At 39.0% G+C, this 18,702-nt stretch overlaps 1 protein-coding gene across 1 annotated transcript; it reads left to right on the plus strand.

Moving 5' to 3' along the window:
* The first annotated feature begins 16,664 nt into the window (after window positions 1–16,664).
* LOC131821654 (olfactory receptor 52E5) lies at window positions 16,665–17,606 on the plus strand. Its single transcript, XM_059157903.1, has one exon. It carries the CDS (start codon window positions 16,665–16,667, stop codon window positions 17,604–17,606), a length of 942 nt encoding a protein of 313 aa, XP_059013886.1.
* The last annotated feature ends 1,096 nt before the right edge of the window (window positions 17,607–18,702 follow it).

The raw sequence follows: 18,702 nt of genomic DNA on the forward strand, positions 1-18,702 counted from the left end.
CTGTGACCCACATCTTTGGGGTTGTCCTGAGATCTCATGGCTCAGACTTGGTTTCAGTAGAGTGGCTTGGTGATGAGCAGGTAAGATTTTTCTAGAAAAAAGTTTTTTCTCTCATGGAAGTTCATGAGATGGAGCCAGCACAATAGTGCTGCCATATTGATTGGACGTGACACTCACTCATCACTTATGTCAGACATAGGAGTTCAGGCCTCTGATTTAACCAATGGTCCTCTCCTGAACCTTAGGCTTGAGCTACATGTTAAAGCTACTCACTGACTCCCACCCATCTGTGTTCAACTTATCCTGCTGCCTCATAGCTACAGCACCCAAGCATGGCAGTGGGAGCAGCAGATATCGCCTACCTCAGTGCCTCCCCTACCTTGGCACTGGTAACTAGACTGATCATCCCAACCCCTCCACAAGCTCCACACCACTCATCAGGTATTCCTCCAGAGGTGGTTGCATCTACCTACTCCAGTGGCTTTTGAGACCACTGTTCGACAATGATGTCACCAGGTACTTGCAATCTATGTCTTATTTTATCTCCAACTGATATGATGACATGCTTTCCTGAGTTAATGTTAAGTAATGTCTGATGAGGTAGGTGCATTCATTGTATGAAAGGAAGTGCTCTTCTCATTCTTCCCATGTGCCTCACCTATACTCCAAGCTGGTGACACTGTGTGAAAGGGAGCAATGTGATAAGAATTGAAAAAGATCACCATCTAGAACTTTAAAAAGAGTCATTGGAAGCTGCTCTTCATTAGAAGTACAATGTATGATGCAGCATCTTGAGTAACGGTGCAATCAGCATTAAATAAATGGAATTTGGAAATGCTAGAGGCAAGATAATCTACGTTGTTATGAAAAACATGGCATTATAAGTGATAACAGTGTTAGTACCTTCTCTCTGTGGCAGGAGATATGAAACAGCAAGACATGGCCTATTTGACAATTAAAAAAAAAAAAAAAAAAAAAAGATAGCTCATGGAACCAAAGAGAAAGAAGAAATTACCTGGAAACTACAAAGAATCTTTATGTGCAATGATTGGAAAACTACAAGTATATAATTAATTCTATACCCATTATCCTAAATCTTCACTGATAAATTATTAATATCAAATAGATCCATGATTATTAGAATACATTTGTGGTCGAACTGTTAATATATTCAGGAAACCCACAAAGATATTTGTCCAGGCACTACATATAATGTAGGGTAGTCCCTGCATATGATTTTCTTTTTTAAATTTCATTCTGAATTTTTATTTTTTATTTTTTAAATTTCTTTTCAGTGTAACAGTATTCATTGTTTTTGCACCACACCCAGTGCTCCATGCAATCCGTGCCCTCTATAATACCCACCACTTGGTTCCCCCAACCTCCAACCCCACCACTTAAAAACCCTCAGATTATTTTTCAAAGTCCATAGTCTCTCACGGTTCACCTCCCCTTCCAATTTCCCTCAACTCCCTTCTCCTCTCCATCTCCCCTTGTCCTCCATGCTATTTGTTATGCTCCACAAATAAGTGAAACCATATGATAATTGACTCTCTCTGCTTGACTTATTTCACTCAGCATAATCTCTTCCAGTCCCGTCCATATTGATACAAAAGTTGGGTATTTGTCCTTTCTGATGGAGGCATAATACTCCATAGTGTATATGGACCACATCTTCCTCATCCATTTGTCTGTTGAAGGGCATCTTGGTTCTTTCCACAGTTTGGCGACCATGGCCATTGCTGCTATGAACATCGGGGTACAGATGGCCCTTCTTTTCACTACATCTGTATCGTTGGGGTAAATACCCAGGATTGCAATGGCAGAGTCATAGGGAAGTTCTATTTTTAATTTCTTGAGGAATCTTCACACCATTCTCCAAACAGGCTACACCAACTTGCATTTCCAAAAATAATGTAAGAGGGATCCCCTTTATCCACATCCTCTCCAACACATGTTGAATCCTGTCTTGCTAATTTTGGCCATTCTAAATGGTGTAAGGTGGTATCTCAATGTGATTTTAATTTGAACCTCCCTGATGGCTAGTGATGATGATAGCCATTTTTCATGTGTTTGATAGCCATTTGTTTGTCTTCATTGGAGAACTGTCTGTTCATATCTTCTGCCCATTTTTTGATATGATTGTATGTTTTATGTGTGTTGAGTTTGAGGAGTTCATTATAGATCCTGGATATCAACCTTTTGTCTGTACTGTCATTTGCAAATATCTTCTGCTATTCAGTGCGTTGCCTCTGTATGGTTGACTGTTTCCTCTGCTGTGCAGAAGCTTTTGGTCTTGGTGAAGTCCCAAAAGTTCAATTTTTCGCTCTTGTTTCCTTTGCCTTTGGAGACATATCTTGGAAGAAGTTGCTGTGGCTGATATCGAAGAGATTACTGCCTATGTTCTCCTCTAGGATTCTGATGGATTCCTGTCTCACATTGAGGTCTTTTATCCATTTTGAGTTTATCTTTGTGTACGGTGTAAGAGAATGGTCAAGTTTCATTCATCTACATATAGCTGTCCAGTTTTCCTAGCATCATTTATTGAAGAGACTGTCTTTTTCCCACTGTATATTTTTTCCTGCTTTGTCGAAGATTATTTGACCATAGAGTTGAGGGTCCATATCTGGGCTCTCTACTCTGTCTATGTGTTTGTTTTTATGCCAGTACCATGATGTCTTGGTGATCACAGCTTTGTAGTAAAGCTTGAAATCAGGTAACGTGATGCCCTCGTTTTATTTTTGTTTTCAACATTTCCTTAGATATTCGAGGTCTCTTCTGATTCCATACAAATTTTTGGATTATTTGTTCCAGCTCTTTGAAAAATACCAGTGGAATTTTGATTGGAATAGCATTAAAAGTATAGATTGCTCTAGGCAGTATAGACATTTTAACAATGTTCATTCTGCCGATCCAAGAGCATGGAATGGTTTTCCATCTTTTTGTATCTTCTTCAATTTCTTTCATGAGTGTTCTGTTGTTCCTCGAGTACAGATCCCTTACTTCTTTGGTTAGGTTAATTCCCAGGTATCTTATGGTTGTTGGTGCTATAGTAAATGGAATTGATTCTCTAATCCACTTTCTGTATTTTCATTGTTAGTGTATAAGAAAACCACTGATTTCTGTACATTGACTTTGTATCCTGCCATGTTACTGAATAGCCATATGAGTTCTAGTAGTTTGAGGGTTGAGTCTTTTGGGTTTTTCATATAAAGAATCATATCTTTGAAGAGAGAGAGTTTGACTTCTTCAGTGGGCATCCACAGCAAATATCATCCTCAATGGGAAAACGCTTGAGATCCCATTGAGATCAGGAACATAACAAGGATGCCCACTCTCACCACTCTTGTTCAACATAGTATTAGAAGTCCTAGAAACAGCAATCAGACAACAAAGAGAAATAAAAGGTATCCAAATTGGCAATGAAGAAGTCAAACTCTCTCTCTTCTTTATATGGAAAACCCAAAGACTCCACCCCCAAACTACTAGAACGCATATGGCTATTCAGTAACATGGCAGGATACAAAGTCAATGTACAGAAATCAGTGGCTTTCTTATACACTAACAATGAAAATACAGAAAGTGTAATTAGAGAATCAATTCCATTTACTATAGCACCAAGAACCATAAGATACCTGGGAATAAACCTAACCAAAGTGTTAAAGGATCTGTACTCGAGGAACTATAGAACACTCTTGAAAGAAATTTAAGAAGACACAAAAAGATGGAAGACCATTCCATGCTCTTGGATCGGCAGAAGGAACATTGTTAAAATGTTATAATCTCTTCCAGTCCCATCCATGTTGCTACAAAAGTTGGGTATTCGTCCTTTCTGATGGAGGCATAATACTCCATAGTGTATATGGACCATATCTTCCTTATCCATTCGTCTGTTGAAGGGCATCTTGGTTCTCTCCACAGTTTGGCGACTGTGGCCATTGCTGCTGCAAACATTGGGGTACAGATGGTCCTTCTTTTCACTACATCTGTATCTTTGGGGTAAATAACCAGGAGTGCAGAGAGAGTCAATTATCATATGGTTTCACTTATTTGTGGAGCATAACAAATAGCATGGAGGACATGGGGAGTTAGAGAGGAGAAGGGAGTTGGGGGAAATTGGAAGGGGAGGTGAACCATGAGAGACTCTGGACTCTGAAAAACAATCTGAGGGTTTTGAAGGGGCGGGGGATGGGAGGTCGGGGTAACAGGTGGTGAGTATTATAGAGGGCACGGATTGCATGGAGCACTGGGTGTGGTGCAAAAATAATGAATACTGTTATGCTGAAAATAAAAAATAAATTAAAAAAAGATTTAAAAAAAATGTCTATACTGCCTAGAGCAATCTATACTTTTAATGCCATTCCGATCAAAATTCCACCAGTATTTTTCAAAGATCTGGAGCAAATAATCCAAAAATTTTTATGGAATCAGAGGAGACCCCGAATCTCTAAGGAAATGTTGAAAAACAAAAATAAAACTGGGGGCATCATGTTACCTAGTTTCAAGCTTTACTACAAAGCTGTGATCACCGAGACATCATGGTACTGGCATAAAAACAGACTCATAGACCAGTGGAGCAGAGTAGAGAGACCAGATATGGACTCTCAACTCTATGATCAAATAATCTTGACAAAATGGGAAAAAATATACAGTGGAAAAAAGACAGTCTCTTCAAGAAATGATGCTAGGAAAACTGGACAGCTATATGTAGAAGAATAAAACTCGACCATTCTCTTACACGGTACACAAAGATAAACTCAAAATGGATAAAAGACCTCAATGTGAGACAGGAATCCATCAGAATCCTAGAGGAGAACATAGGCAGTAATCTCTTTGATATCAGCCACAGCAACTTCTTTCAAGATATGTCTCCAAAGGCAAAGGAAACAAAAGTGAAAAATTGAACTTTTGGGACTTCACCAAGATTAAAAGCTTCTGCACAGCAGAGGAAACAGTCAATAAAACAAAGAGCCAGCCCACGGAATGGGAGAAGGTATTTGCAAATGACAATACAGACCAAAGGTTGATATCCAGGATCTATAAAGAACTCCTCAAACTCAGCACACACAAAACATACAATCATATCAAAAAATGGGCAGAAGATATGAACAGACACTTCTCCAATGAAGACATACAAATGGCTATCAGACACATGAAAAATGTTCATCATCACTAGCCATCAGGGAGGTTCAAATTTTTTTTTAAAGATTTTATTTATTTATTTGACAGAGAGAAATCACAAGTAGATGGAGAGGCAGGCAGAGAGAGAGAGGGAAGCAGGCTCTCTGCTGAGCAGAGAGCCCGATGCCGGACTCAATCCCAGGACTCTGAGATCATGACCTGAGCCGAAAGGCAGTGGCTTAACCCACTGAGCCACCCAGGCTCCCCTAGGGAGGTTCAAATTAATACCACATTGAGATACCACCTTACACCAGTTAGAATGCCCAAAATTAGCAAGACAGAAAACAACATGTGTTGGAGGGGATGTGGAGAACGGGGAACCCTCTTACACTGTTGGTGGGAATGCAAGTTGGTGCAGCCAGTTTGGAGAACAGCGTGGAGATTTCTCAAGAAATTAAAAAGAGAGCTTCCCTATGACCCTGCCATTGCACTACTGGGTATTTACCCCAAAGATAGAGATGTAGTTAAAAGAAGGTTCATCTGTACCCCAATGTTCCTAGCAGCAATGGCTACAGTCATCAAACTGTGGAAAGGACCAACTTGCCATTCAATAGATGAATGGATAAGGAAGATGTGGTCCATATACACTATGGAGTATTATGCCTCCATCAGAAAAGATGAATACCCAACTTTTGTATCAACATGAACGGGACTGGAAGAGATTATGCTGAGTGAAATAAGTCAAGGAGAGAGAGTCAATTATCATATGGTTTCACTTATTTGTGGAGCATAACAAAGAACATGGAGGACATAGGGAGAAGGAGAGGAGAAGGGAGTTGAGGGAAATGGGAAGGGGAGATGAAACATGAGATATTATGGACTCTGAAAAACAACCTGAGGGTTTTGAACGGCGGGGGGGGGGTAGTTTGGGAAAGCCAGGTGGTGGGTATTATAGAGGGCACATATTGCATGGAGCACTGGGTGTGGTGCAAAAACAATGTATACTGTTATGCTGAAAATAAATTAAAAAACAAAAACAAAAACATAGAGCTCTACCCACAGGGATATGGAAATTTTCTGTCCCATACTCCAGGTCCAGGGACATGGACCACTGTGAGAGGTTCTTCCCAGAGGACTAGGTTCTTATATAAATCTTTGACCCTGGCTATTGGGAACTCTGTCACAAGCAGTTTGCAGTCTGTGGTATCCAGTTCTTGGTAAACGATTTCTCAGATGCTGGGCAGAGGTAGGTGAGTAAGTCACTATTTGAGCTGGGTTCACAGTGGCAGTAACAGAAGTGGCCCATGGGACAAGGGAGATCTGGTGGCTCAGGCAGTCTTTGTAGTTGGAGCCATCTCCAAGTGGTGCAGCAAAAGATAGAGGAGTTGTGTAAAGAACAACTTGGATTCATAACTGCATGTTAGTGACTCACAGAAAAATACACAGCAAAATACTCACAAGGCTAAATGACAGAAGGACATCAGTGAACCCAAGAACCTATATATAAGTACAAACATTTAACAAAGAATGTCATGTACAAACATGAAGGGATGCCAATGGCAAGTCTCATTACCTGGCCCAAATGAAATCTTCCCTTCCCTACATCCTTGTATTTTGTCATCTCAGAGGTGAACCTCCTACACTGGGAACAGGGATCCTAGTGGGAAGAGGTTATAGCATATCCAAGAAAGCAGAACAGACAGGTTGAAAGAAGGGAAGCCTGGGAACCTTATACAGAAGTTATTTAATTCTGCAACAAAGAATAGAAGCCAGTCCCTGGTTTCTGGTTTCAGTCCCAACAGTTTACCAGAAAGTTGAGTGTCTGAAAGAAAAAAGAGAGAAGTTTAGAAAGAGAGAGGAAGACAGTGCCCCAGAGTTACTCTGAAGATAAACTTAGAAAATATACATGGAAGTTCTCATTAAACAGAAAAATTATTAAGCACCCAAAAGGGGAGGGTGACTGCATAAGCAATGTTAATGGTTACAGTAGAGGCAATGACCTAAACAGATAATAATTTTTGGCAGTAACAATAAGATTGTTGACCAGGAACATTCTGAATCCATAGTATATTTAGAATACCAAAGCATATTTTGGAAAGTTTCCCTATAAATACTGGTTTAAGAAAAATGGAAGGAAAACTACAACAGCAGAAACCTTGTATAAACCAAGAAGCAAAATTCTGGCATTACTAGAATTTAAGCTTCATGAAATTGGGGAATTCAACTCAATCCCTACTGCATGCCCACATCTGGAGCAATGATTGGTGGATAGTAAGCACTCTATAAATAATTGCAAAATGAATTAAAGGACTCAGAACTGGGAACTTATATAATGGATGAAGGCAGAGGGTGGTAGTAGTGATAAGTTTGCCAACGATATTAAATATAGAAGGTAAAAAACAAATGATTGGGAGAAGTTATTAGAGCATATAACAATCTGCAAAATTTTAGAACCTTGATACATAAGCTTAATCTTTTATTTTAAGAATGGTACAACAAACCCAGCTAGGTGCAATAACCTCCATACCCCTGCTCATCTTAAGTGCCATGCATGAGGAGTTAATGGAGGACATCTCAAACTGTGTATGAGTCCTCAATCCCTTTCCCCTAGTCTTGCACAGAGCCCCTTGTTCCCTTCTCTTAGGATGTGAATCACTACTTACACTTTATTAACAGTCACATTTATTAATAGTCACATTTTATTAACAGAATTATATTAATTAGATACATGTTTTTCAAAAGGAAAAATACCGAGAGACTTTGGTGAAGAGGGATGAATTATGGAAAAAGTAAGACAGAAGATTACGGAAGTTTTACTCTACTCAGTTGTTGTAAAGGGGAGGAAAAATAAATTTGACAACTGTTTCTGAAGGCTAACCCTATTAAACAGTTATAAAGTTGACTTACTACAATCTATCTTCATCACTAACATCATCCCTAACCTGGATGTCTGCGATAAACTTCTAACTGACCTGACTACAAATGCACTTGCTGCCTTTAATAATACATTTTTAAAAAGATATTATTTATTTATTTGACAGAGAGAGAGAGAGCACAAGTAGGCAGAGCTGCAGGTAGAGGGGGAGGGTGAAGCAGGCTTTTCACTTAGCAGGGAGCACAATGCAGGGCTTAATCCCAGGACCCTGGGATCATGACCATAGCTGAAGGCAGCCACTTAGCCGACCAAATCACCCAAGCGCCCTTTAATAATACATTTTGACAGTGAACCAAAGTGATTTTTTTAAATGCAAATCATGTTACACTACACTTTATAATCCTACAGTTTCTTCTCATTGTTTCTAGGACAGAGAGAAAAACTTGAAATTAACCACAAGGGCCTACAGGATCCCATCACTCCTCATTTTTTGCACCACCTTTCCCATTGACTAGAAATATTTTTCTCCACTTATTCCTCTCTTCCACTTACAATTACTGGATTCTTAGCCTTCAGCTATCAATCGAGTTAATGCTTCCTCATGAAAACATTCCCTATGAACCCTGTCCTGGTTAGATAACCTCGCAGTGCTCAGTGACTCTTCTTTGAGCCCAATTGTTACTTTTCACTTATTTAAATGATTAACGTTGGTCTCTCCCATCAGACTACATGACCCATGAAAGCAGGACCTGGATTTGGGTTGGGTCACCTAGTACTTTAAGCACTAATACTAGGCACGTCATATTTGTCCAGTTATAGTTAATCATGTTCAAATGGAGAATTGCCAGGAATTGATGACTGAATTTGAAACATGAGAGAAGAGAAAAGGATGTCTCCAAGATCTCTTGCCTGGGATAACAGGTATATAGCACCATTACCCAAAATTGAGGAAAAGGAGCAGAAAAGATTTCAGAATAGAGGTGACCATTACTACAGAGCTTGTTGGATAAGATGGGCCTCAGTTATATGTGGGAGAGACATCTTGTAAAGTAAATGGAGATATATAGAGAATTTGGAAAGAAATCTTGTAGAAACAGATTTTTGAGAATCACCAGGAAAAGATGTAGCACTTGCAGTTAGAAAAATTCATGGAATCATCCTTAGGAGGCACCTAGGTGAGTAGACCCTACAGACAAGGACAAAATACTGCTTAAAGGAAAAATGAAGGAAGATGGGAGCAAGTACATTTCAAAGAGTATTATGAGAGTTAGAATGAAAACAGAAGGAAGAAGTGTTTTAAATGCCAAAAGAGTCTTGTTGTTTTATCCAATCTGTAACCTTGTGCTATTTTATGGGAACTTTTAGGCCACTCACTTTGAGAGTGATTATCAAGAGATACATATTTTTTGACATCGTGTTTACTGTGAAGTCCTTGTTTCTATAGATTGTCTCCATAAATTTCAGTTCAATGACACTCTTGGGTTCTTTCTTCTTTTATAGAAACCCTCTTAATATTTATTGTAGTGCCAGCTTGGTGGTCACATACTCTTTTAAACCTTGCCATTCTTGGAAGCTCTTTATCTCTCAATCCATTTTGAATGTCAGTCTTGCTGGATAAAGTATTCTTGGCTGCATGTTCTTTTCATTTAGCACCCTGAATACATCTTTCCAGGCCTTTCTGGCTTACCAGGTTCCTGTGGACAGGTCTGACGTTATTCTGATGGTTCTTCCTCCGTATGTATAGACTCTTTCCCCCCTAGCTGCTTTCAAGATTCCTGTCTAAAATTATGATTCATCATTTTCACAATCAGGTGTCTCGAGGTCTTTCTAGATCCTATGATCTTGGGGGCAGACCTTTCTGCCTCTAGGACATGAATGCTGGTTCCATTCCCCAGATTGGGAAAATTTTCATGGAGAATTTGTTCAACTATATCCTCTAGTCTTCTTTCTTTCTCCTCCCCCTCAGCAATTCCAATAATTCTGATGTCAAAATGTTTCAAAGCATCATTTATTTCCCTAATTCTATTTTCATGGCTTCTAAGCTGCTTGTTCCAGGCCTCCTTCTGATCCTTTTCCTCTATCAGTTTGTCCTCTAGATTACTAATTCTATCTTCTGCCTCAGTTACCCTAGCTGCTAGAGAATTTAGATTAGATTAGAACGCATTGATAGCATTGTTAACATCTTCCCTGGTAGCTTTTACTTCTGCCTTAATAAATTTCATTTTGTCATTAATGGTTTTCTCCAGCCTAGCCATTGCCTGGATAATTGTTAGCCTGAATTCCCTTTCTGACATTCTGTTTATGTCCATATCCAATAGCTCTGATGGAGAGGACACAGTCTCTGAATTCTTCCTCTGTTGGGCTTTCCTCCTCCTAGTCATTTTGGTAAGAGATGGCTGAGGGGATGTGTAGTTGAATGTATAAGAGAATAACAACAACAACAACAAAAAAAAAACTAAGAGAGAAGATTCCATGAAGATGAGAAGGATGTTAATAGATGAAGAATTTATCACTCCCTGGTTGTAGCCATGCCACAACCAGTTAACTATCTTTAGTTATTTCTTGTCTCCAGGCAATGGAGTTATAAGGTCTGCATGAGATGCAGTCTCAAGTCCAGAAAAAAAAAAAGAAAAACAGAGCATGCATTCTCAAACAGTAGCTACTTGCAATGGACTAAAATTTGTAAGCTTTACTGCAATATACTAAACTCTGTGTGTGTGTGTGTGTATCCGTATACATGCTTCATTGGGGAGTGAACATTATTTCTAGTGCATCACCAAAGGATTTTTTGTTGAACGAGGGATAAACATGAATTTTATTCCAAGCCACAGACAGTAGCAAGTTTTTAAAAATTTAATTTAATTTAATTTTCTTTCAGTGTTCCAAAATTAATTGTTTATGCACCATACCCAGTGCTCCGTGCAATACATGCCCTTCATAATACCCGCCACCAGGCTCACCCTACCCCCAATTCCCTCTCCCCTCCAAAACCCTCAGTTTGCTTCTCAGAGTCCACAGTCTCTCATGGTTTGTCTCCCCCTCCAATTTCCACCAACCCACAGCCAACGGCAAATTAAAGTTTTATCCCAACCATAGAAAAGAGAGAACATTTGTAGTGGAGAAAAAAGACAAAGTGAGATGTGAAGTTCAAATGCAGAAAAATAAGTAAGAAAAGACTAAGTTTCCCGAGGCTAAAGTATAAGATAAGGCCAAGGGAGAATAAAGGCACAAAGCCATCTGTAGTATATACTATGGTATCCCTCTGAGATCTGCTTTTGAAGGCCTATCCCCCTATCCTTCAGCTGCTGGAAATATCAGATGCTGAGAGTTCACATCCGTACTCCTTCCTGGAAGGAACTACCTCATCCAAAGTTGTGCCCCATCACACAGGGTAGCCTATGGCAAGTGACTAGATACCACAGGAATACAAATAACTGGCTTCCTTGCCTCATTGTGGGTTAACTTAGAAGGGCTATTCCAGCTCTAGAGCTTCCATTGTATCATTGGAGGTATCAGATGCAACCTCATGAAAGGTCAATTTCTCCTTTGAATTAATCTTACCTTACTGACTTGTTTACAGATATATTTCTCTAAAGAACTCAAGCCTCCTTCTGCACACCATGCTATACCTCTATCAACAGAATTCAATTTGAGACACTATATATAATAATAAGAAAGATTGTTATTTCTACTCAACTTTCATTTGCTAATTAGTGCCTTCTATTAATTAATGATCACTGCCTATCATTATATCATGTATCATGATACCATGGAGATAAATCTAACATTGGTTTTGACCCCAAGGAAATTAGAGTAGTAGATATCTACCAGTTTTCCAGGCTAGAGCAAGCATCAGAATCACCTGAAGGGTTTATTAGCATTTATTGGGCCCCACACCCAGAGTTATTGGTTTAGTGAATCTGGAGTAGTGTCTAAGAATTTGCATTTATAACAAATTATCAGATGATGCCAATACTTCTGGCCTAGGGACATAACTTAAGAACCACTGATAATCAGTGATAATTAACATGACAGATAAATAGACCTCTGGAAAAATACCAAAAAGAATAATCCTGAAATAAACCAGTTGGGGAAGGCTCTCTGGATGGTATGTCATTAAATCTGGGCTAAGAAATATTTTGCTGACTGGAGCTGGTAGGGAAGATTTCCTCATCAGGAGAAATAAGAAGAATAACATGGAAATGAAACTATGCAAAAAATCTGAAGTTCAGTTTGACTGAGGCATGGAGGTAAGAAGACTACATGGGTAGGTAATAGTTGATGTTTAAGAGTCTTTGGTGCCATTTTATAAAATAATTGACTTTTTTCACAGAGGGCATTATTTCTGGTTTTATTCGTATAGATCAGAGATGGCAAACTTTCTCTAAAGGGAGAGAGAATACAAATTTTTCGCTTTGCTGGCCAGAGGTCTTGATCACAACTGCTCAGTTCTGAGATTGTACAGTGGAAACAACCATAGAAAACATGCAAATTAATGGGAATGCTCATGTTCTGAAAAAAAAAAAAAAACTTTATTTACAAATACAGGTGCTGGGTCAGAACTGGCTTATAGGTCATAGTTTATGTCCCTAGAGGACAGAGATTTCACTTGCTTATGATAATGACTCTGATAAAAATAGAATTTTTATTTTATTTGTGCATTCACTAAAAAAGAGAAGCTAGCTTATACTTTAAGTCTAGAAATTATTTTCTTCATTCACAGGAGAACCTACACAATTTTTCAGTTGTTCAGCTTAATTATGATAAGAACATTTAAGTCATTATGAGATAATTGACTAATTATGACAATGTTAGTAAATAAATTCAAATCCCTAAACAAGAAGTTTAAAACTATAAGTGAACAATATAATTCTCCAGAGACAACATTTTAGAAAACATAATTTCTAAAACAAGCTAATGGTCTTAAGGTTAGAAATAACAATCATTTAGTTAGAAGCTGCATGTCCCAAAGACCCGTGTTTATGTCACAGGAACCAGTGAATACATAAAATTAAACTTAAGCACGAGTTTGCTCCTTTCACTAATTGTTTCCCATTGCATTCTTATGGTAAATATTCCTTATTCCTTCCTATTTCACTGATAGATTAAATCAGTTAGCCCTGTAGTTTAAGTTTTGTACCAATGAAATTTTCTCTATAGTTTCCTAATTAATACTATTGTGATATATAACCTCTATTTTTCTTTAATTTTCAAAATAGCCATGGAGGAATTAAATATTTTTAACTAATACTAATTGCATTCCACATTTAGTGGTATGATTATCATATTGGTATTTGTGGTTCGTCCTCTAAAAGCATCACATGGGAGGAAACACAAAAACTGAAAAACCAAGTAAGACAATTAATAATAGATCAGTTTCACAATGTTGGTCAATCAAGGTATCTTGAAAAAAATAAGAATAGGGAGAAAATAGGAATAAAAATGTAGATAGAAATATAAATATGTAGGGACACCTGGGTGGCTCAGTCAGTTAAGTGTCTGCCTTTGGCTCAGGTCATGATCCCAGGGTCCTGGGATAAAGTCCCTCATTAGGGTCCCAGCTAGGTGAGAAGTCTGCTTCTCCTTCTGCCTACAGCTTTCCCCTGCTCATACTCTCTCTCCCTAACAAATAAATAGATTAATTAAAGAAATACAAATATGTATAAATTTCAAAAACAGAAGCAGCAGGGCTTAATAATTAGTTAGAAGTACTTAGAATGAATAAAAACTTATTCAAAATTTTCTTTTTTTTTTTTAATTTTTTATTTTTTATAAACATATATTTTTATCCCCAGGGGTACAGGTCTGTGAATCACCAGGTTTACACACTTCACAGCACTCAATTGGAAAGATGTTACATGTTAATAGAAATAAGAAATACATTGCATGAGAAGTAATAGGAAATTAATGGCAGGAAGTGGCAAGAAGCATAGAAAATGGTGGTCTCGGGAAATATTTCTCCTTCTCCACCTCTTCCTCCTCAGTGCTGACATTTATGTAGAATCTATGCAGGGCGGAGTAGGAGTGACACATGTCTACAACTTTGAATTCTCAGAACAGCCCACATGATAGGTGTTGTCATTCCCAATTTACATATTTTAAAAGTTGATGACTAATAGAAGCAATTATTGATTTGGATATTGTTACTTTTTAATTAACATACAGTGTATGATTCGGATGTAATTTTTAATACCTTGGCCTGAGCTTCATTTGCCTCCTCTTTAAGTGGGGACAATAGTGTTACCAATCTTGGACCTGTTTTAACCTTTATAGAAAATAATACTTGCAAAGCCCTGAGCAAGTACTTGGTGTATAATGTTGGCCAGACATTTTTCTTCCTAACAACCTGAGTTATTTTTCTTCTTATTAGAATGCAAAATGACATTAATTCTCTGACAGATGAAATATCATACAGGGAATAGAGGGGCATAGACAGGTGAATCTAGTTAAGTATCATTGGAGGGGGGTGAATGGTGTGCGTACTGACTTCCTTGGGATCAGACCCCATTAGAAGGAAAAAACTGGACTAACACAACCAAGGGGGTAAACACCTCATAACACATTTTCCCTCCTTCAGCAGAATTGTAGCACATCTTTGGAAGCAACTCCACAGTACATTATTTTTTTTAAAAAATTAGACATGCAATGAGCAAATGCCAATCCAAATGACATATCCACAGCAGTTCTTGAACCCTTTCAAGAGGCCATGTCACGAGAACTTTATTTCTTTAAAATTGGTACCACCATATTAGAACCCATTGCACTAAAAAAAATACCAAGGCAAAACATGCAGCACTGCCTTAGATGTAGCACTGCCTACATGCAACAAGCCCAGGCCCTGTAGGTATCCCACCCAAGGTGCAGCGTACCCCATAGAATATATCCAGTAACAGCACAGTTTCTAATGGTTGCACACATCTGATAATCCCACAGGATCTACCATGTTATAGATTACGTCCATGGCACAGGGCCAGTTACAACCTGACTCAATCACATGGCACACCAGATGGATTCCACTCTTATAGTAAACAAGCCCGCTGCCAACTTCAAAACATTAGCTTCCATCACTGTATCAGGGAAACTAGCTGTAGCCTTAATATAACCTACACTGTTCCCAAATTGAGGCAAGTATCTGGCCTTGGTATTGCTCTAACTTTAGGAAAGATAGACATATCATAACTATCCAGGCTGCATAAAGGATTATCCATCAATATAATATAGTGTGAAGAAGGCAGAAAAGAAGTTTAAAAGCCACAATAGACCCTTTAAAATTTCTGGGAACAACCAGTGTTAAACTGTTCAGGAATGGGAATGTAATACAACCCAGTGAGTGATAAGACTTGGTAGTTCTAGGAGGGGTATTACTTCTCTAGAATCACATAATAGTCTCTCAATGTGTCTATATTTCTTTTTTTAAAAATTTTTTAAATTTATTTACTTTCAGCATAACAGTATCATTATTTTTTCACCACACCCAGTGCTCCATGCAATCCGTGCCCTCTATAATACCCACCACCTGGTACCCTGACCTCCCACCCTCCTGCCACTTCAAATCCCTCAGATTGTTTTTCAGAGTCCATAGTCTCTCATGATTCACCTCCCCTTCCGATTTACCCCAACCCCCTTCTCTCTAACTCCCCATGTCCTCCATGCTTTTTGTTATGCTCCACAAATAAGTGAAACCATATGATAATTGACTCTCTCTGCTTGACTGATTTCACTCAGCATAATCTCTTCCAGTCCCGTCCATGTTGCTACAAAAGTTGGGTATTCGTCCTTTCTGATGGAGGCATAAAACTCCATAGTGTATATGGACCACATCTTCCTTATCCATTCATCCGTTGAAGGGCATCTTGGTTCTTTCCACAGTTTGGCGACTGTGGCCATTGCTGCTATAAACATTGGGGTACAGATGGCCCTTCTTTTCACTACATCTGTATCTTTGGGGTAAATACCTAGGAGTGCAAAGGCAGGGTCATAGGGAAGTTCTATTTTTAATTTCTTGAGGAATCTCCACACTGTTCTCCAAAGAGGCTGCACCAACTTGCATCACCAACAGTGGAAGAGGGTTCCTCTTTCTCCACATCCTCTCCAACACATGTTGTTTCCTGTCTTGCTAACTCCATTCCTTAGCTTAGATCCAAACATCAGCTATCCAGTCCTCCACATTTACGGGGTTTCCTCCTACATAGCATCTCCTTAATTTTTCAGGTCTGCTTGGCAAGTATCATTTCCCTGAACCATCCATCTCACTCTCAGTCCTGTGATATTTTACACATGTGCATACACACACACACACACACACACATTCTTGTTTATGCTTTATATCCTGATTAACAGACACAAATAATAATAAATATTTGCCATGTGCAGGTTCTTCCTTAAAGAATGAAGGGAAGAAAGATGGGAGACATGCAGGAATTTGCTGTATTTGGAAATGTTCTACATGACTTTCTATGTAGGTCAGACAAATACTTTGAAGTGAGAGTGTCTTTTTAACTGTGCCTCATATCACCTTTCTAGGTTTCCTCTGCTATATTATGGAATTAAAGAATGGATTTTCTGTTTCTCCAGAAAATAGGCAACATGCTATGAAAGACGCCAGGGTCTCTCTCTGGAAACAAGAAAAGTCCTGCAAGAAATGTGTCTATAACCAACTCCCAGCGATATGCTGTGTTCCAACAATACACAGTTCCACCCTCCCTCCTTCCTTCTGGTGGGGATTCCAGGGCTAGAAGATGTGCACCTCTGGATTGGCTTCCCCTTCTTTGCAGTGTATCTGATAGCGCTCCTAGGGAACATCACTATCCTATTTGTGATCCAGACTGAACACAGCCTCCACCAACCCATGTTTTATTTCCTGGCCATGTTGGCCTGCACTGACATTGGCCTCTCCACAGCCACCATCCCCAAGATGCTGGGAATTTTCTGGTTCAATCTCAGGGAGATTGGGTTTGGTGCTTGCATCACACAGATGTACACTATCCATGTATGTACTGGCTTGGAGTCTGTGGTGCTGACGGTCATGGCTATAGATCGCTATATTGCCATTTGCAACCCCCTGAGATATAGCATGATCCTCACCAGTAAGGTGATAGCTATTTTGAGCATAGTCATCATAGTCAGGACCTTGGTGTTTGTGACTCCATTCATATTTCTCATCCTGAGATTGCCTTTCTGTGGTGTCCGGGTTATCCTGCACACCTATTGTGAACACATGGGCTTGGCAAAGTTGGCTTGTGCTAATATTAGGGTCAATATTGTCTATGGCTTGATTGCTTTTTCAGTAGGATACATTGATCTTTCTGTGATTGGGTTCTCCTACGTCCAAATCCTCCGAGCAGTCTTCCACCTCCACTCCTGGGATGCCCGGCTCAAGGCTCTCAGCACATGTGGCTCCCATGTCTGTGTCATGTTAGCTTTCTACCTACCAGCCCTCTTCTCCTTCATGACACACCGCTTCGGCCACAACATCCCTCATTACATCCACATTCTTCTGGCCAATCTGTACGTGGTTGTTCCCCCTGCTCTTAACCCTGTTATCTATGGGGTCAGGACAAAACAGATAAGAGAACGTGTACTAAGGATGCTTAACCCTAAAGGCTATTGACATTTTGCCCCAGGAGAATTTTCTACGACAGTTAAGGGAAATAATAATAAGATCAAAGCAGAAGTAAACAGTGGAAATATTTTTGTAAAACTCCAGCACTCCCACACAGGCCAATCACACTGTACTTCCCCCATTTCTCCTATTTGTACACCTACTGGAAGGCATAGTTCAAAGCTTCTAAAATTCTCTCTACTTTGCCACAAAAAGAATACAAAACAAAACATAATACTCACATTTAAACCACAGTGATATTACAAAATTCCTAAAGGGAGAAAAAGGTTTGCAAAAAGGTGTGGCCCTGGTAACTGCCTTGAATAACTTCTTTCCACATGGAGTTTCTCTTCATTCACATTGTCAGAAGAAGTTCATGTCTTGAAATGATCTGGGGTTTCATCAGTATCTAGTAGCAAGAGAAACCAACTTGGAGTCATAAGATCTACATTTAAATTCAGGCTCTGGCCTTGCTTGGAAGATTTACCTGACAGTTTCACTTAGAGCTCTTTGAACTTCAATATCCTTGCCAATAAAATGCTATAAAGCAATATTAATCTGTCACTGTGAAAAAAAAAATGGTTGAAAAAATCTTTGCAGATTGTAAAACATGAAAATATTTGGAAACAAACAAATGTGCTTCTAGCACAGTTGTTACTTCTACCATATGTAGGTTTAGCTTACTAAACCCAATTCTAATATATAGTCACTATTATGAAGTAAGGGTGCTAACTCCGTATTACCCCCAATGTTAGGGGCCTTTTAGGACCCTCAGCCCTTACCTTGATCAGAGGGTATATCAGGAGACTAGAAAGCCCAAAGAATTAAGAGGGCCCAACCTAAGATGCTCTTATACTATTGGTGGGAATGCAAACTGAGGAAGAACTCTGGAAAACATTATTTCATGTTCTTCAAAAAGTTAAAAATAGAACTACCCTACCGAGCAATTGCATTAATAGGTACTTACCCAAAGGCACAAAAACACTGATTTGAAGGGGCACATGCACCCTGATGTTTATTTATATCATCATTATCAACAACAGGCAAATTATGGAAAGAGCCCAAATGTTTACTGATTAATAAATGGATAAAGAAGATGTGGTGT

This window comes from Mustela lutreola, chromosome 1 (assembly GCF_030435805.1).
Source record: "Mustela lutreola isolate mMusLut2 chromosome 1, mMusLut2.pri, whole genome shotgun sequence".
NCBI lineage: Eukaryota > Metazoa > Chordata > Mammalia > Carnivora > Mustelidae > Mustela > Mustela lutreola.

Excerpts from the sequence above, each read along its gene's own strand:
- LOC131821654 (XM_059157903.1), top strand. The coding sequence starts at position 16,665 with ATGCTGTGTTCCAACAATACACAGTTCCACCCTCCCTCCTTCCTTCTG.